The 19,229-nt window shown below is 43.4% G+C and overlaps 2 protein-coding genes across 3 annotated transcripts; both read left to right on the top strand.

Moving 5' to 3' along the window:
* The first annotated feature begins 314 nt into the window (after positions 1-314).
* SMIM8 (small integral membrane protein 8) lies at positions 315-3,240 on the top strand. Of its 2 annotated transcripts, none has more exons than XM_026038442.1 (3): positions 315-350; positions 1,032-1,173; positions 2,586-3,240. In XM_026038442.1, exons 2-3 carry the CDS (start codon positions 1,054-1,056, stop codon positions 2,742-2,744), a joined length of 279 nt encoding a protein of 92 aa, XP_025894227.1. In that variant the 5' UTR covers positions 315-350; positions 1,032-1,053; the 3' UTR covers positions 2,745-3,240. The 2 variants fall into 2 exon arrangements, with proteins under 2 accessions (XP_025894227.1, XP_025894225.1); XM_026038440.1 differs by lacking the exon at positions 315-350 and adding an exon at positions 523-545.
* Positions 3,241-5,464: 2,224 nt separating this feature from the next.
* CUNH6orf163 (chromosome unknown C6orf163 homolog) lies at positions 5,465-15,209 on the top strand. Its single transcript, XM_026038406.1, has 6 exons — positions 5,465-5,612; positions 6,568-6,662; positions 7,212-7,319; positions 9,001-9,203; positions 10,966-11,443; positions 15,090-15,209. Exons 1-6 carry the CDS (start codon positions 5,465-5,467, stop codon positions 15,207-15,209), a joined length of 1,152 nt encoding a protein of 383 aa, XP_025894191.1.
* Positions 15,210-19,229: the final 4,020 nt, after the last annotated feature.

Below are 19,229 nucleotides of genomic sequence, written 5' to 3'. Positions count from 1 at the left end.
GGCGCGGTGAGTGGCGGGGGGCGGGGGTGCGCCGAGCGTTAACGGTTCCCCGGCACAACCGCCTCGGCGTTGGAGCCGTTGGCGGCTGCGCAGGCGCCGTGCGCGTTTTGTCTCCTCCGGACCCTCCTCAGCGGGCCGGGCGGGATCCCTCGGGAAAAGTGATCCCCTCCGCCGCGGCGCTAAGCCCCGCGCGGTGTCTGGCGCGGAGCGGCGGCCGCGGGGAGCGCTGCAGCCCATGCTGAGGCGGAGGATGGTGCCCCCGGCGCGGGCCTGCTCACGGGCAGCGCAGGAGACGGGCCGAGCTGATGGGGCTTTCGTGCTTATAGGGTGTGGAGGCCAGCAGCCCTAAGGTGGAAGTGCTTTGGGCCTCTGTGGTTGCCTTGGCCGACCCTGGGGTTGCCCTGGCCTTCCTTTTGGGCGACCTTGGTGCTAACCTGCTGTCCTTGTTGTGCCTGGGATCCTGCACAGTGGGGCAGTCTTTCTCATCAGCTCTCCAGAAAGCACAGTTAAGACTTTTTTGTCTCACCTTCACTCAGTTTGTTTCTGTGGGCATCTCTTCTGTGTGTTTTGCTCCTCTGATGAGAAAATGAGATTGAATTTTGGGACAACTATGGGGGCTGTATTTGGGGCCACACTAAATGAGCCATGGGCTGCCCTGCCACATCTGATGTTAATAAATAAAAGAATGTGCCCTGGTACATTTGCTGTGGCTGTGGTTGTTCAGCGGTGTGGTCTGCTGTCAGGGCCACAGACAGCTTAAGCATCACTCAGGTGGCATTTAGAAAAGCCCATAAGGTTTGCATTTGCTCTGTAAAGATCGTCACTTCCCAAGGTCCATTTTAGAAAGAACAAAACTGAAAAGATTTGTAAACCTGTGTGCTTAAAGTGGCAAAGTTAGATACCATCAAATGTGGTAGTTATTATATACACAAATTTGTGCTGGAGGAATGAAATCTGAGTGTCAGATTTGCTCAGTTTAGTTTGTTTGTTTGTTTGAAGAAAGTGACCTCTATTTTTCATTTTGTCTTTAGGAAGTATTCAGAATTAATTATAATGTCTTCCACCAAACCGTCGAATGAAAATGAAACTCCTAAAGAGAGAATCCCAGGATTGAGGGGTGTTCGAACAACCACGCTCTTCCGAGCTGTAAACCCAGAGCTCTTCATTAAACCTGTAAGAGGCTCTTTAAGGAGCAGCTAAATATGATTAGAGAACCATGATTGCTTTAAAATAATAAGCTCAATTCTGTGTGCATTATATAACCATCTCTTGTTATGCCAACCACACAGTAGTGTAACTAAAAATACTTGTTTTTTTCCAGTCTGATTGTTAAGTGCCCAGAATTTTATATTGTTTATGTCCATTTTTATTGCACCATTATAATGTCCGATCCTTTTGTGTCTGATGGATCTACTTTCAGGAAGACTGCTTGCAGGCATACTGTCCTTGTCATTTGACAGGTTGAGTAATATGAGTCCTCTTAAATATTTAAAAGGGAACAAATTCTAAAATACATGTTCTTTAATAATCACAAATGAGAATTTTTGGTAGCTTTTAAATATTTTGTAGATTTTTCTTTTTCTCTCTGTCTTCCTCTCCTTATATATACCCAAATTGTAAGAGTCCGTGGAAATGTTGGTACACTTCCTTATATCCTGTAGCATGCTTGCTTTCTTATGCTCTCTGTATTTGTCTGTGTCCTTATATATGCATATACAATTATTGTCTTGTTTATTAAACCCGCTAATAGCTGTTAAAAAGTTTCATCTTGTTTGATAGGAGGTTTTGAGGACATTTCACTAATCTGAGGCACCTGATTACATGCTGTTAGAGAATCCACTAGTTATTACTAGCTCTGGCACCAACAGTCCGTTAATATTCATAAGGTGGTAATTCAAAAAAACAAAAGTTAATAGAAAAGTATAGAGACAATATTTGCCTACTATTTCTGATGCAGAGTTTATTAACCATCGTGATGAGGGAGGGTGACATGGCAGAGTACTTTAAATGGACTTTTACATAGGATAGAAGTATGATTTAAACATATCAGCCAATTTGCTTGTTACAATATTTGCTTTTCTAATTAAATTTGTGATACTCTGGTTTTATTTGCACGTACAGAACTCAGTTCAGTTAGCCAAACTGGGTCAAATTCTCTCTATAAAATAAATTCAGACTTTGTGACAACAATATATGATCTGTTTCAGAGAAATACAGTCACTTGGCAGGAGCATAGTGCGTTGTCTCACTAGTAACAGCCATGTGCAGGAACTGTTTGGCCAGTTCATGCTCAGGCAGCATTTGTGATCCGTAAGGGATAGCGCTGTGCTCCATAGCATGTTCTGTCTCCTGGAAAGGAGGGCCCTCCTTTTCAGAAGGAGTTCCTTTTGCTGTCATAAAGTCACATGTCCCTTCTTGCTTCTCATCCAAGTCATTCGCATCAGTCTATCAAAAAAAAGCAATGATGATTTTTGTAAACGATAAAATAAGACTACTTTTCCCTTTCTAATCTAAAACTGAAAATGTTTGTGATTAAAAGGTTTTGAGTACACGTGCATACTAATCTTTTTTTTTTTTTTTGACAGAACAAGCCTGTGATGGCATTTGGGCTTGTAGGAATTACCCTCTGCGTGGCCTACCTTGGTTATTTGCATGCAACAATAGAGAATAAAAATGACCTCTATGAAGCAATTGACAGTGAAGGATCCAGATATATGCGGAGGAAAACTTCCAAGTGGGACTGAAGAAGGAAGGAAGGATATCTGCAAATCAGGCACAGAGATTCTCAGTGTAACTACCACTGTTTCCTCTGTCCATTGAAATAATGGGTGTCTCTCTTGCCATATAATCCAATTCAAGTTCCATTTTAAATTTTCCCCTATAAAATAAATTGTAATTAAGATAAACAGTAACGTGATTTTAAGATTTGCTGCCTGGGACCCTCGTAAGCATGTTAGTAGAGACACAGTTGACTTTGATGTGCAAACGAGAGTAGTAAATGCCACAGAAATACACTTGGTAGTTCAACTCAGTCCTCTGTTTGATTAAGGTGAAAGCAAGGGGTTTGTCCTTTATTTTTTTTAATACCAGATGTATTACATCATCTGTGAAAAAGATAATCTTTTGTTCTGCTGAAAGTTGACAATTACAGTTTTGCAATTGAAATATTTTTAAAGGTAATGTTAGATTTGGTAGAGATGTTGCTGATGCGTTGTATTTAATGAAGGAAATGGTAAAATACAGACCAAAAAGATCCTTGGATTCTCCCTTACTATTATTTGACATCCTTTCTTTCTCCTTTGAACTACCTTTTCCCTGACTTCCTGAGGAAATGAGACTTGTGCAATTGCTTTAACCATTTTTTTTATCAGTTGTCTCAGCTGTCATCAAAAGATCTGAAACAAGAATACACCTGCGGCTAAACTGCTGCATGAGGCAGACCTGGCCTGGGATGGGTGGGGCTGTGGGGCTGAGCAGAAAAAACGGCGATTTTGAAAGAGCTTTAAGTAGGAGAAGATGGAAATCTGTGAGAAGTCAAGCATTGTTAAGGGTGAAACTTTGTGTTCCTACTCTGCATTTCAATAACTGTGTTTCTCTAAATTGCAAAGCACATTATATAACACTAATTTATTATAAATCACTGAACTCAAATAGGAAAGTCTGCAATCACTGCATCCTTATGGGCACATAAGGAAGAGAGTTCATCAATGTGAACAAGCCCAGTCGCTGCTCATCACAGAATCACAGAATATTCAAGGTTGGAAGGGACCTCTACAGATCATCTAGTCCAACCTTCCTGCTCAAGCAGGCACACCTACAGCATGAGGCACAGGGTGGCATCCAGGCGGGTTTTGAAGACCTCCAGAGTAGGAGACTCCACAACCTCCCTGGGCAGCCTGTTCCACTGCTCTGTCACCCTCACAGTAAAGAAGTTGCTCCTCACCTGGAGACGGAACTTCCTGTGCTCCAGCTTGTGGCCATTACCCCTCGTCCTGTCGCTGGCCACCAGTGAGAACAGCCTGTCCCCTTCCTCCCTGCATTCTCCCTCATGGTTTGGAGGGGCCAAATTGGCTGCGGGCCTGGAGGGGACGAGGGGATGTGGTGGCGTTTACCGGGTGCGTGAGGTGCTGCGCACGTGGCCTGCCTGCCTCGCGGGGCCTCCAGCAAAGCAGGCAGAAGCCCAATGGGCCATCTGCAAATATTTGGGAATAGTGAGAGGTTTGTTTTCCTTAAATGTTTCCTAAATTTGCCTTTTGGGAAAAGCTTGGTTTCCCTTAAATGTTGAATTATGTTTCATGAACTGAATATGGATCATTGCAAGTTACAGAGAAAAAAAAAGGGGAAGGAGGAAGGCCTAGGACTAATCTGGGCAGAGTCCAGCTGATGGACGCTGTAAAAACATGGCTCTCAGATGGGACCTGTGAGCTGGTGGATGGAGTAGTGCCCCACTGACCGGACTGACCCAGAACAGTCCTGTCCAGAGGAAGAGCGCATGTTTACACTTGTTCTTTTGTTTAAGATTCTTCATACTAGCTGCTAGACAGGTAACTCAGTATTACAGAAATTATTTATTAAAAATTGAAACTCAATTATTATACAAGTGCAAACGCAGAGAAGAATGTAGGAAATCAATAGACGCTGAAGTACTAATATGGGGATTTGTTGTTTGAAGTACCTATTTTATACACATAAAAACTCTATATTGAGATTAAAGCAAAAATCCCCACCCGAGCAAAACTGTCAACAGCAAAACTTGTTCACGGGGCTCTGGAGACAGAGCTCTTCTGTGCGCACAGAGGATAGGCAAGCAACACAATAAAATTTCTCCTGTTTCTCTCAATTCCATCTTCAGTATCATAATAAACGTTTATGAGAGATGAGAACTGGCTTGACAGGAACTGCAAGTCAAAATAACTTCCTGGGCAGGGACTTTTTTTTCAGCTTTTTGTCATCTGCTCATGATGCTCTTTGCCACCTACCGCAACAAAATGCTGAGGTCAAATATCTGAAACAGTAACTAGTGCCCATTCTTGAATCTCTGCAGATGACGACATGCCTAGAATGGGAATTATTGACATTCAGGATAAAAAAAGAAAAAAGCAATAAGTCCCAAGCGGCCGCTTACCTGCGATGTTTGTGAGCAAAGCGAGCTCTACCTAGTAACAGTTGCCACGTCGGAAGCCGCACCAAGGCTGAACAGGGGTCACTTTATAGAAACCCCCCTCATCATCTGCCTGCAGCATGTGACTGACTTGTCAGCATGGCTGAATCTTAACCCAAAGGCAAATGTTTCGGATAACGGGGGAGAAAAATAATGATTAATGGTTTCTTTTCTCTCTGCACTGGCTTGCGTGCTTTCTGTCGCAACAATAAGCAGCCTGCCTGCCTGCCAGCGAGAGAGCTATCCAGAACAGAGTCCTGACATTTTAGCCACTGTGCCACAGAAAAAGGCTGGAATACCACAATGATCAGAAACCCAGATTTTGGCTCCTTTGTTTGCTGCGCTCTCTGTTCAAAAATATTATCAACGCCACCTTCCCCTGCTACCTTTGATCGGATTCGGGAGTATAAGCCTTTCAAAACACGCTATTACACTCATCAGGATATACTGGGTAAGTTTCTGAGATCCTTTCCTTGCCATCTGAGATGCAGGAATTCTGGAAAGGCTGCTATAACTATCTGGTTTTCAGGGTTGTGGAAGCATTCACATTTCCATAAGAAATAATTTCACTTTCCTTCAGCACGTCTGGTGGGGCCATCAGGCCAACGACATTGTTGTACATGAAGGCATTCAGATTTGCACGTGCAAATGTTTTCTAGGCTCATACAGATTGCAAAGAACTTGACTGCACTAAAATTTGTGAGCATCACCCCCGTCCTGCAGCAGCAGGGCCCAGCTGGGATCCTCGATCCTGAATCCTACCCGCTCCTATCTGACCCTGGCCAGTGACCTATCTTGAAACTCCGTCAGGGCCTGGTACAAGCTCTATTTAAATCACCAGAGTTCTCCCTTGCTAGTTCCTTGCCAGTTACAGCTGTGCAGAGTGCAACTTAAAAAAATAACAATTTAAACATAGCTAGCACTTTCACTGTGGGAAAAAGGCTAAACAAAGAGCTGACTCTGAAGAGTGGGATGCCGTACTGATACAAGCACTCTGCAAAGCTGGGGTTTGCTTTTCCTAATGTGCCTTAAAGGATGACGGAAAACATATGGCAGCATTTGCGTGTTCAGGATGCAGCAAGAGTATGAGGCAACTTTACACGCTAGGCCTAGTTATTACAGAGGTTTCCAATCAGCAGGAGGAAGTTCTGTTGAAAGCGAGCTGTGCTTTTTACTTAATGCTCCTTGCAAGAGGGGAATGTCTGGTTTCTGTTTGAAACAGCACCAAGGCTTTTGAAAGCACAGCCAGAGAATGAAGGCTGTGCTCATCTCACAAGGCCTCAGGACTTTGCCGACATAAACAATGTAAAACACACACAGAAGGCCTTAGGAAGGCTCCCTCTCCCTTTACATTATTTTCTCTGTGGTTGTTTGCTGTGCACGACCCATTTGTGTTGATTGTACAGAGATTGGAGCAGGCATTCAGCAGGAGCTGCATAATAAGAAGGAAGCAGAGATACAGGAGCGTATTGAGAAAATGAAGGCTGAACTTTGGTCGCAGGTAAATTTAATTGCACTGCTGTCGTTTAAATGATGATGCTTCTTTGGACTATTCATTCTAGCATGAAGAGAGGATAAAAATCTTTGAGATTATTGCTCTGGAGCTGCCATTAATTTCAGTTTGTGCTTTGTCCATAGATCTGCACAGATTTCCCCAGTTCCCCATCTCCACATAGCATAGCCTGAATTATAACAAATTTTACATCTGTTCAGAAAATGGCCTCTAAAGCAGCCAAAAGATAACAGCTGGTTAAACTGCTCCACATGCCACTATATAAGGTTCTCAAACTGCTCTTTATATTATATATACATGTAGCAGTTACAACTGTGGTGGCTCAGTGCTCTTTTGGGAGCAGCTTTTAACAGGAATCACCGTAATGTTGTCAAATGGACCAAAACGCATTTGATCCTCTGCATTTAAATTTATCTTGCTCTGCTTTTTAAAAGGAAAATAGCAGAACTATTGGATACATAACCTTTGCCTCATCTTGATAGTATTTTATTTAGTAGAATGTTAGCAACTATATTCAAATAATTGCTTGTTTTAAAGGCCGAAATGCACACAGAAGTTATGGTGGAGAAGGCACTTCAAGAGGCAGCAACAAACCACAATGCATTTGTTCAAGACCTTAAACAAAAACATGGAAAGGAATTACGGGTATGAACAGGTTTGCTTTCATTATGGTGGAAATAACCGTCATGACAGTATTATCTTTGCAATAATCCAGACTGCCATTTTTTTAATTGTTTTTAATGTTTGCACATATGCATGATCTTAATTCAACTCTGATTTGAATTTTAGTGTCAGGTGAAGCAAATGGCCTGAAAGATTTGCACTAGTAAGTTTTTTTAACTTGTGCCAGGTAGGATGTGACCTTGATCTGCCTAGTTCTCTCGTGCACTCTCAGGAAGTTTCGTATTTTCTTATTGAATGAAATTTGGTTACCTTTTGGACATTTCACTCTGGGGCCTTAATTCAGGTAGCCACCTAACCTGATTAAGTGTATTTCCTAAGAGCAGTTAAATGTATGGCCTTAACTTTAAGTTTGTTCTGAAGTTTCTTTCACATCAAAGCTAGGCGGGCATTTAACTGATTCGCCAAGCCTGCAGCCTGGATGGGGTGAATGGGAGGAAAAGTACCAATATACACATATTTCTAAATTAAGCACATCTCTAGATTTTATTTCTATGCATACTCAACATATGCTTTTCAAGGCTGTTTAAATATCCGAGAAAAGACTCAAGGACACATACTAAGAGAAAGGAAGGCGGCTATGTTCTGGAACGGAGCCTTCTTACTTTCTGCACTGCTTCACAGGGCTTTTTTACCGATACAGCATCTGAGTTGTCTTCAGTGAGGCATTAAGCAGTATGTCTAACACTATCATCTTTAGCCTTGCAGCCTCCCCCCAGAGCTTGAAGTGCACGCAGAGAATTGCTGGAGTGTTTTGCTTTGGAAATTTATTTTATACAAGTTCCTAAATAGCTGTCTGTTTATACTGCCAAACAGCCAAAGCAATGTGCTTGGCATTTAAAAAGAAAAAGCAGTGAGGTTTACAGTGGTCTTAAATTTTTGGCAGAGTCCGTTCTGTTATAGGGAGCTGTATTCCAAGAAAGCTCTGTCTTTTGCTGTCGTAGCATCTGCTGAGGATAGTTGGTAGAGCATCAATTCCTCTTGTTTAACTGTTGGATCCTTTTCTGTAAGCCTATTAAATATTTCTGTAGACTTGCTCGGGATTTACGCACACTATTTGTACAGCTAAAATTAGCTCCAGTACCTGAGGAATAAAGAGCAGATACGAAACTTAGCGAAATTCAGAATTTTGTGCTGAAATACAGAAAACGGGGATGATGTGCAAGGCTGTTTCTGAGGTCAGAGCAGGAGGTTAGTGCCTTGCCTGTGGACACCAAAGAGGCTGAGGAGCCCCAGGTAACACAGAGCAAGGTCTGTGCTCAAGGGCTCTGTGCAGTCAGCTCGTGGGACCAGCGTTGAGCAGGGACCTGTGCAGGGAGGCAACTGGGAAGCCTGGTACTAAAATTGCTGCTTTCACTACCAGAGCTGGCAGCCTGTAATCACAAAGACACCCGGGCTTTTACAGGCATTTTAAAAATAGTTCCAACATTTTAGTTGGAGCATATAAAGGACAGAGTGTTAATTACTGTGGATACGCACACACACAAAATTCCCTGCTGGTGCCATCAGTCACCTCTGTTACGTTACCATACTGAGCTGCTAACTATGTTCTGACCACTCTTCATCTAGGATCATAAAAAAAAGACATCGTAATCGCTTGTGATTTATTATTGAAGTCCTTCTTTTTCCCCCCTTTTTGCTCAAGGAAGCGGTGAGGAAGGTGATGGCCGAGACGCGGGAGGCCATGGCGGAGGAGCAGAAGAGGGAGGTCGAGGCCGTGGAGCAGCGCATGCTCCACAGGCTGCAGCGGGCCCTCCGCGAGTGCGCCCACGAGAAGATGCAGGCCATAGCCGAGGCGCGGAGGCAGGAGCGGGAAGCGGCCTGGAATGAGACCGCCCGGCAGCAAAGGTGCTCCCGGCCTTCCCTTGGACCTGCCTCGCAAACACGTGGCGCTAGTGGAACCACCAGGCCCGCACAGCAGCGCTGCTCAGGGGCCGGTCTGCCAGGAAAAGAGGGACAGACTCATAGGGAAAAGCTGTTCTTGGAAATGCAGGAAGTGCAGGGTCCTGCACCTGGGGAGGAATAACCCCCAGCACCAGTACAGAATAGGGGTTGACCTGCTGGAGAGCAGCTCCATGGAGAGGGACCTGGTAGTCCTGGTTGACACGAAGTTAACCATGAGTGAGCAGTGTGCCCTCGTGGCCAAGAAGGCCAATGGGATCCTGGCTGCATCAGGAGGAGTGTTGCCAGCAGGTCAAGGGAGAGGATCCTGCCCCTCTACTCAGCTCTGATGAGGCCGCACCTGGAGTACTGTGTGCAGTTCTGGGCACCCCAGGACAAGAGGGATGTGGAGCACCTAGAAAGGGTCCAGCAGAGAGCGACAGAGATGATTAAGGGAGTGAAACATCTCTCCTATGAGGAGAGACTGAGTGACTTGGGCCTGTTCAGCTTGGAGAAGAGAAGGCTGAGAGGGGATCTGATTAACATGTATAAGTTCATGAAGGGAGAATGTAGGGAGGAAGGGGCCAAGCTCTTCTCAGTGGTGGCCACTGATAGGACAAGGGGCAGTGGGTGTAAGTTGAAAAATAGGAAGTTCCATCTGCATGTGAGGAGGAACTTCTTCCCTGTGACGGTGACAGAGCCCTGGCACAGGCTGCCCAGGGAGGCTGTGGAGTCTCCTGCTCTGGAGATCTTCCCAACCCGCCTGGATGCCGCCCTGTGCCCCGTGCTCTGGGTGTCCCTGCTGGAGCAGGGGGTTGGACTGGATGATCTCTAGAGGTCCCTTCCAACCTCAGCCCTTCTGGGATTCTGTGAAATGTAAAGTGACCAGCAAGGTGCCCGCTATCACTGACACCGCATATAGAAGTAAATCTGTGTATTTTGTCTCAAAATGCCACTGCCACAAATCTAACTAAGTATTCTTTAATTTTAATTTTGTTTATTTATTTTTATTTTTTAAGACTAATTTATTGTATTTAGAAATAAAGATCTCATGAGCTTATTGGGCCCTTCATGACATCTTTGCAAAACCCAAAGAAATGTGCTTATACGCAGAACTAGAGACTGGGGAAGAATCTAGTTGTACACACAGTAATATAGTAATTATAGTAAGTAACTAGGTATAGTAACACAATATAGGTAATATAGTTAATTACCGTTGGTAATTAAACAGATCTGATTTCACAATAATAACAGCCTTCTCCCTTAAGAGAACACATTTTTGACAGTACAGCTAGCAAAATAGCCCCGTTGTGCCACAATGAAAAGATCAGCTCTTCAGGAATGTTCCTGTTTGCTGGGACTTTTTTTTAATTAGTGGAAAAACTAATTCTTTACTTTTTTTTTTTTAATTATTCATAAGCAAGCATCATTAAAATACTATAATGGAGAAACATGTAAAATTAGAATGTTTTGCAAATGTACATCCAGCTACCTTTTTCTGTGTCACCAGTAGCCTTCACTGCTATTCAATTTATGTGGTCTTATAGGAAGTTCTGATTTTGTGTATATTTGTAGCTGAAGAAGAATAACCTAAATAGACTTCTTGTTGTTACAGTAACCTAAATAGACTTGTTGTCTATTTATTTTATATATTTTTTTTTTAATGTATAATCTTTGATAGCAGGTGTTTCCTACAAATCTCTCTTTTCTCTTTTTCTTTTGAAAATAGAAGGCACTCAGACAAACTCAAAGAAGCAGGTATATTAGCTGAGGAAGTTTATCTTAAGAACATAGAGCAGTTAAAGAAAGAGAAAAATAAGGAGATGAATATTGCTCTGGATATCATACAAAGGAAGAACCAGTGTGAAACAGAAAAACAGCTCAGAGAAGCAGAGTCTCTACATCATCATGAGCTGGAAAAAGTGATGATAACTCTGGATGCAGCAGAAGACCAAGTGAAGACTCTCATCCAAAAACTGGAAAAAATGACAGCTTGGAAGGACAGCCTGGAAACTGAAATACAAGCAACAAGACAAGCTTTTCAAAAGTATATTGATGCCACATTTCCTAACCTGTCTCCAGGACAAGCGGACTTTATTCTGCCGCTCAGAACAGCCTTTCAAGAGAAAGATACCCCGAAAGAAGCAGAGGAGAATGACAAGGAATATAAGAGAGCTGGTCCTCGAAGTGCAATATTCCCTGCGAAGGTAACCTAACATTGCAAATAGGTAATACTGAAAAAAATAAATGCATTTCTGTTCACTAAGTTATCTCTCTGTGGTTAGAAAGAGACAGAGAAAAATAATCCCTGCTATCTTAAATAACTGAATGATGCACCATTCTTAGAAACTATCCATCTTTATATGACAAATGCTAGGGCAGAGATTGGAACATGCAGCTCTTGAGGAGGGTCCCATTCTCACACCCTTCTTTCTTGAGGAGGGTTCAGAAGATCTGTCTCACAGGGAAGGGCTCAGCCTGTGGGGGCTGTTGGCTGCCCCAGGGTGCAGTCGGACACAGGCTCTGAACGCCTCCAACTTGGGTTCGGTGGCTTTCAGAGTGCTAACATTTTATTCAATGTCATCTTAATGAAAAACACCATGGTGTATTCAAGTGGATTATTACATAACTTTTGCTCTGTTTCAGAATAAGGAAAAGACAGAACGATGACTGACAGCCATAGTCTTTTGTTTTTTAAGTATTATTATAAAGAAGGCAAAGATAAATTTTCCATTCACCCTCTTCTGTCCAAATTTAAAACATCAGTATTGCATTAACTTTTCTTTTTTTTCCTGATGCTTTTCTACCTTTCAGTTTTTAAATTAAATTGAATTTCTAATTGGAGCACATGAGATTTTCTGACAGGGTTCTCCAAATCTCCAGAGTGCTGTGGATATTTTACACTACCAACAGTTTTAAAACAGTTTATATTTATGCATGTGAAAACTTCTACTGTTAAAAATAAGGTACAACAATACAGACCAGACAGAAAAGTATGTTTGTCTACAGAGGGGCAAAAGACTTCTGTCAAATCCCTATTTCTACCCTGATATGTACAGTGTGCAGCTTGAAAGTTGGGCTGTCTTTGAGGAATAACTGTAGGACCATATGTAGTATTTGTGGAATAGGAAACAGGGAATCAACTGTTCCCTCACAGGGTTTCCTATTCAGTGTTTTGTCTGGAAATCAGGGCTGAATATTTCGTGATCAGGTCTAGATTTCTGCACATCCTTTGCAGTCTCTCTTGCAAGGCTGTTGGTGCCGTCCTGGGTCGGCTCTGGCTCTGCTCCCTGTGCCAAGGATCTCCCCCACAAACAGGGCAGAGCCTCTCCTCATAATTTGCTCCTGGTGGCTGGCGGGAGGATACAGCTGAGCCCACAACTTCGGATCCATGGGAGTTTGGCCATTTCTTTGCTTCAAGCAACATGTTTTGGGTTCTCAGGAGCTTGGCTGCTGCTGCGTCCCCAGGTCCATTTGTGCAGGTGAGAGGTACATGTTTGAAAGCACATCTTGTTTGAGGGACACCTTCTAGGCAAAGAGAACTTGCCTGTGGGATGGCCCAGATATATCTATTTACATGTGCTTGAAGCCTGGGCTGCTTCAGACCATCTCTAGCAGCATTACTGCACCTGAGATCCAGCCTGCTTAAATGTCTAGTTTGCCTTCACTGTGTGTTTTTCCAGAGGGTTTTGCTTAAAATGCTCTTAAGCTTTGTATTCCATTTGCCACTTGTTAATCTGAAAACACTGTATAACATGCAGAGTATGAGCTCGGGGAGGCAAAGGAGCTTGTCTTTCCTTCTACTGCAGCCAAGTACATTAAAGGAAGCTCTCTGCATTCATCTTGTTTAGAGGAACTTTTAAAAGCATCATCCCTGCAGTCTGTTTTCCTCCAGCTTGAAAAAAAATCCAGGAAACAGATAGTGAAAACCACCTCACAGAGCTCCATCAATCTGTGAAGCTAAGAACTGAAGACAAGTGAAGTCACAGAGTTCTTGTAGAACAGCTTAATTCATACAAAATGCTTCAAGCAGATATTTGCCATGCTCTGGCACAGTTTCTGACATAAATGTCTGCAAAAGCTTAACCTCACTAAATTGTGGAAGCTTCTTCTGCACAGCTAATGGCATGTGCTCATTGCCCCTCTTATAATTCACCTGAAAAGAATCTGAACTTTATTTTCACACTTGTCTAATCAAATGCATAAGCTGTGCAAGCCCAAGATAAAACTCTTGCTTATGCCCTGCTGTTCTGTGGTCTGAAATATTCGTAAACTCTCTAAAACCATTAAAAAAAAATCTTTGCATGTGTGTCAATCCTAAGAGTCATTGGGAAGTACAGGACAAAATACTGGAACTAAAATACTAGCAGCTGCATTGTGAAATGCCGAAAGCTGCTGAGCGCTCTCAGTTGAATTATAGGATAGAAGTTTCACCTCCACGGACATGGAGCAGCGCGGATGCACCCCGGCTGAAGGGACCCCCAAAAACCCCCTTGGAGAAGAGGGGCAGAATGGAGCACTTTGCAGGACACAGGGAAGAGCATAGCGGGATTGCACAAGGTGCTGTAGGATGTTCCAGGAGGGAACAAAAGGTGGGGAAAGGCAGAAATCGTGATGGGTTGGTGGAGGAAAGACAGGGGAAAATTAGATGGTTAATGGACCTCAGAGGGTCATTTGTAAGCCTGGACGAGCAACCAGAGATAAATGTATGTGTGTATGTATGTATATATATATATATATAAAATATGTATTTATACATATTTTCCACTGATAAGCTTTCATCCTGATCAGTCAGAGGGAAGAACAGGAAGAGGCACAGGATGGTGCTGTGTCTGCCTAAGTGCTGTTTTGCCTGTGATGATCTATATGGCTGGCTGTGTGCATACGTATACGTGCAGTCTGTGGGGAATAAGTGCTCAACGCCGCTGCCGGCTGCGCCTGCGGAGCTGGCGCTGCCGCCCACGCGCTGCCCCTGCTTGGGCTCTTGGTAGCTCCCACCACTCGGTCAAACCCCGGAACACGTATCCTGCAGCTCGCGTGTCAGAGAACCAAGCTGCCGATGAAGCCCTTCAACCCCGCACCCATGAGCATTTCATGCCCTCTTTTGGCCGTAGAAAAGTGGAGTTTTTGCTCTTCTCCAGTAGGAAGGGTAGAAGGTGGTTGTCACATACACCTGCAAAGCCTTGCTGTTAGCGTTTCCTTGCCCTGTGGATCCAAGCCCACCTTTACCTGGGGTTCAGTGGATGGGTGGATGCCTCGGCTGTCTGCTCTTGGGCCTACAAGCTTGGGGGCTGGTGGGAGGCGCATGCCATGGGGCTGGGATGCAGGTCCTGCCATGGGGAAGCTTCTCTCCTCGAGGTATGCACAGCATTTAGCAACCTGTAGGACAGTCGCCTTGCTTCTCTTTGCCCTTTGGGAAAGGCAAGATTTTTCTATTTACTGCTTCCGAGCACATCCATAAGCGGGGAGCTTTACAGTATAAGCAGATAGACAAGAGAGCAAGCAGCGGTGTCACATTTGGGCCTGGAGGACCGTTTACCATGAACATGGTTTATTTTAAGGGAATATTTCAGAAAGTAAAGTATCTAGCTAAGTCTGACGATTTTATTTTGTTTCCACACTAGTCATACTTGGTGCACAGTATTAATCATGGCCCTATGTGAACAAAAATAAAGTGTTTTCATTTTCTATAAGTTTCTGCATGTCAGATGCCTAATTGCAATGAAATCTGTGAGTACATTAGCTGTTGGCAACTAATAAAAACCGGGACTTCACACATAGAAGCAGTCCTTTCATCACATGGAGCAGAGACAACATGTGTTTGCTGGCCTGATTTTGCTTGTGCTTGCAAAGGAGGACTGCGTGAAGTACCCTACGCACTTCACTTGCACGCTGCACCCGAGCAGAAATGCCTGTTTGGAGGAGGCAGGTGAAGAACCGTTCAGTAACATCTGGCCAGGAGGGTACCAGTGACGCCTGAGGGAAGGAATCGAAGCCGTGGGGAGCTGTAACGCTGAAATGGAGAATGCAGGAAGTGGGATATATCTATCAGCATCCAGGATACTCTTAAAACAGAATGTATCACAGTTTTTTTGTGTCTCAAAACAGTGAAACCTTCTGTCTAAGGCAATGCTACGAAAGACTAAAAATTGTTTAATTACTGTGGCTGAGCAGCTGAACTAATAGGGAGCCACAGCGTGTGGCTGGTAAGGAGCTAATTAATAAATTAGAGACATCTTGCTCGCTAGGGCCTCAAAGGAAGGGATCTGTAGCGTCTTAAAAGGAGGATAAACAGATTGTTGGAGGTGTGATTGAGCAACGGTTCAGTGTTGTATTTGCTGATAGTGACAACATGGTGAGTGACTAATAATAAACTGTATCGAGTGAGTGGTGCGGGGTGTAGGTGCTGGTACAACTAGTACTAATGGTATAAGTGTTAGTGTCATGCTAGCTAGCACATAAAGTACACGTGTGTTCTTGGAAGATCTAGGAGAGGGGTTTGTGTGAAGACGTAACAGGAGTGTCCAGAGGGAGGGACAAATGGGGGCCAGCAAAACTGACAAAAACACACTAATTAGTGAAGAAACCCATGGCTTCTCCAGTGGGAGACACTAGGACTGAAGTAACAAACGCTAACAAAGTGATTCCAAGTAGAAAGGTAAATAAAAGAGCTGTATCCCAGCTACGTGGCTTGTCCAAATCTTGAGTCTTTTGTGGCTGAACATTGGTATTTCTTTTTTTGATCTTTCCTAAGCTTGTCTCTAACCTGTCTTTGTTTTGGCTTCTCTTAAAGGTATGACTGCTTTGTGCTTGTTACCCAGTTGAGCCTACATTTCATAATCTTGAACTTATCCAGTATATAGTTGTAGCCTTTTGTCAGATTTGTCCTAAAACTTCAACTTCTTGGCTGTCTAGAGAAAAATCCTATCTATCAAGGTGTATCAGCACCACAATTTTCCATTACTTTTTCCTTAAGATTAAAAACTTCCCTTCTCTTACCAACTTTCAAAAGACACACACGCTTTTCGTTTGCTCATTTGAAAATTCAAACCACATTATAAAGGGAATATTACTGCCCAAAATTCAGCTCCACTTCCTTCTGGCATCTCTTCCTGGGAACTAAGACTACTGATACCACAATAGCCCCATGGCTCTGGGCAGTGCTGCTGCTTGCCACAGAAGATGCTGTCCCTTCCCTGTGCTATCCCACAGTGGTTCCCAATGGTTGTTTTTTGTTTGTGTGTTTTTCTCTCTCTGTATGCACTGGAAATGGTAGTTTTGGAAAAAAAGTGGTCCAACTCTGAGGCTAGCATCTCAGATATCTTGGCTCTATATCTAAAATGTTAACCAACTTTGCACCTTTGTAAGCTTCTGATAGCCCCTCCTAAGAAGTGGGATGTAAATCCTAATTTACACCCAGTCCTGATTTTCAATGTGGATTTAAAAAAGCAATTAAAACCATTTAAAATTCAACATTAAGCTTGAATAATCTGATAATTTATTTCTGTCTGTAAAAATCTGTTGCTGAGACAACGAACTGTTCTAATGAGCCCCTTTCTGTTACAGTCCCTCTAAAATACCATTAAAATTAAAAAAAAAAAAAAGAACTTTAGGGGCACTGAGTCACAACGTGTTTAAGGTATTTTATGGCTGACATGCTTTGCAGTCTTTATAGTAACACAAGTAGGTGCAGACTCATGCACTGGAAATGAATCATCTGTATAGCTCAACTACTGCTTCAGCAGAAAAAGTATGAAAAATCTGTTGTAGAAACGTGCAGGTTTTTGTCAAGGTATAGCAGGAGACATCATGGGTGAACAAGCACACAAGTCATCTGAAGATGGCAAGTCCTTGAAAAATGGACAACGGGTACAAATTGGAACACAGGTAGTTCTGTCTCCATGTGAAGAAGAACTTCTTTCCTGTGAGGGTGACAGAGCCCTGGCACAGGCTGCCCAGGGAGGCTGTGGAGTCTCCTTCTCTGGAGATCTTCCCAACCCGCCTGGATGCCGCCCTGTGCCCCGTGCTCTGGGTGTCCCTGCTGGAGCAGGGGGTTGGACTGGTTGATCTCTAGAGGTCCCTTCCAACCTCAACCATTCTGTGAAAAAGGCAAATGTAACCTTTATGGTGCTTATGAAGAGCAGCTTTATGAAGACTTGCCAGCAAACACTAGAGGAAAGCATCAGAAAACCTCCAAGGCCTGAAAACTCACTAAGTTAAAACAGGGCAGAGGGCACACATCTCAAGCATGTCAGGGCACTGACCTGTACATGAAAACCTCATCAACCCATTTCCAGCATTGGTAAATCTGCTGTTTCAGCCAAATCCTCACAGAAACTCAGGCCTCACTGTTCTTCAACGGACTGCAGGGCTAAAAATGAATGTTTTGGGTAGGGTCATAGGGTGTATGTCTCTTGTTTTCTGCCCACTGGTATGAAAGGAGGCTTTGGTCATTAAAACTGGAAAATTGGCAGAGGTTGGGAGCTACCTATTGAAAGCAGATGTTCTTCTTCACTTTCTGAATCAAATAATAAATGCAACACCTTCACTGCTAAACAGAGATTGTCATTATCTTGAAGTAAGTCCACGTTTTCACAACATAAAGTGTCTCTGGTAAAGCTGAACTGAAGTTTTGTCTTCCCCACCCTCTTCCTTCGTACTGGGCCAGCTGTTTGCTGCCGTGCTGTGAACTGACTGGGGGACTTGGTTCTGCTTTAAAAGAGGGGAGTTGACACAACACAAGTATATGAAGACCCTTTATGAAACGGGACCTTTGCTCTTGTATCAACAGAGATGAGGGCAAGTGGAAGGTGTTATCATCAATCACACGTGGAATGCAGAGTTGATGCTAGCCCCTGTTGCAGTGTTTGCACTGAGCTCTTCCTAAAAACTCTTTCCATGATTGACTTCATTTTTTACAAAACTTGCTTCTCAGCTAGACACTAGAAGTCACACTGCTGATCACTTGTAAGTAATAATGGGGTTGAGTCTAGATGTCATGTCAGCTACCCGAGGAATGTGTCATTCAAGGACAACCACCAAATTCCACAAAAGAAAATAAAGCAAACTGTAATTGTGTTTGGCTTCTGACTTTGATCTATAAACATGCTGAACCCAAACATTGTATTCTTGTGCTGACGAATGAGAACCAGAAACTGAGGATGACGGACTCCATCACTGTGGCAAGGAAAAGTACACAGTTCAAAGAAATGAGAAATAGCTTGTCTATCCCATTCCTCAGTGAATTCAATCAGTCTCAACAAGCAACTCTTAAGCCATTAGTCTTATAGCCTGCTTTTATTAGCTACCCATTCTATTCAGGGGCTGATTAAATATAAATAGCAATTTGTCTATAGCTAATTGGGAATGGAAGCTGAGTAGTAGGCAAGGATGCACTTGCCTTCAGTATCATCAGTCTCTTGTTTGTTATACAAATACCACTCTATACAAAACCTACTGGCATCTCTGGACTCAGACACGGTTTGAATACTTTGCTTGCTGCTGAGAAGCAGCTAACCTGCATCTTGAGCTGGCCTGATACTTTTTTCTTCTGTTGCAAAGTGTATTAGATGAAAGTGATAGCTCAGTCAAGGATATTAACCTGTGCTGCAATCTCACACAGCATGTGAAAGCATCACAAATGCTGCAATGTTCATTTCGGATCAGTAAACCGAACCTGTAACTGAAAGCTCAGAATTACTAATGTCACTTCCAAGGAAAATTTCTAGTGCCCTTAATGCCCTCTTTAATGCTCTCTGCGAAAATGGGATGTTTGGGCAGGCTATTAAGAGAGTTCTTGGCTGAATTTGCTGAGAACCTTAAAATGTTATAGAAATGCCACCATGTGATGTGTTGTATATGAGGCAGGCACTGTAATTACTGGCAACATCATTATGGGCAAATTAGAGATACAGGGACGTGACGGAGCCCTTCACCTGTGGCTGTGCTGTGCGGATCGACCCAGGCTCTCCCTGCTCGCCAGCCCTGAACTGA

The sequence above is a fragment of the Nothoprocta perdicaria genome, unplaced genomic scaffold, assembly GCF_003342845.1.
Source record: "Nothoprocta perdicaria isolate Ctin4 unplaced genomic scaffold, notPer1 scaffold_21, whole genome shotgun sequence".
Lineage (NCBI taxonomy): Eukaryota > Metazoa > Chordata > Aves > Tinamiformes > Tinamidae > Nothoprocta > Nothoprocta perdicaria.
The sequence above is the reverse complement of the archived record's forward strand: the minus strand, read 5'-3'. Positions and strand labels throughout refer to the sequence as shown.

Coding starts and splice junctions, on each gene's coding strand:
- SMIM8 (XM_026038442.1), top strand. CDS start 1,054: ATGTCTTCCACCAAACCGTCGAATGAAAATGAAACTCCTAAAGAGAGA. Junction 1,174..2,585: donor CAGAGCTCTTCATTAAACCT/GTAAGAGGCTCT, acceptor TTTTTTTGACAG/AACAAGCCTGTGATGGCATT.
- CUNH6orf163 (XM_026038406.1), top strand. CDS start 5,465: ATGATCAGAAACCCAGATTTTGGCTCCTTTGTTTGCTGCGCTCTCTGT. Junction 5,613..6,567: donor CACTCATCAGGATATACTGG/GTAAGTTTCTGA, acceptor TTGATTGTACAG/AGATTGGAGCAGGCATTCAG. Junction 7,320..9,000: donor AACATGGAAAGGAATTACGG/GTATGAACAGGT, acceptor TTTTTGCTCAAG/GAAGCGGTGAGGAAGGTGAT.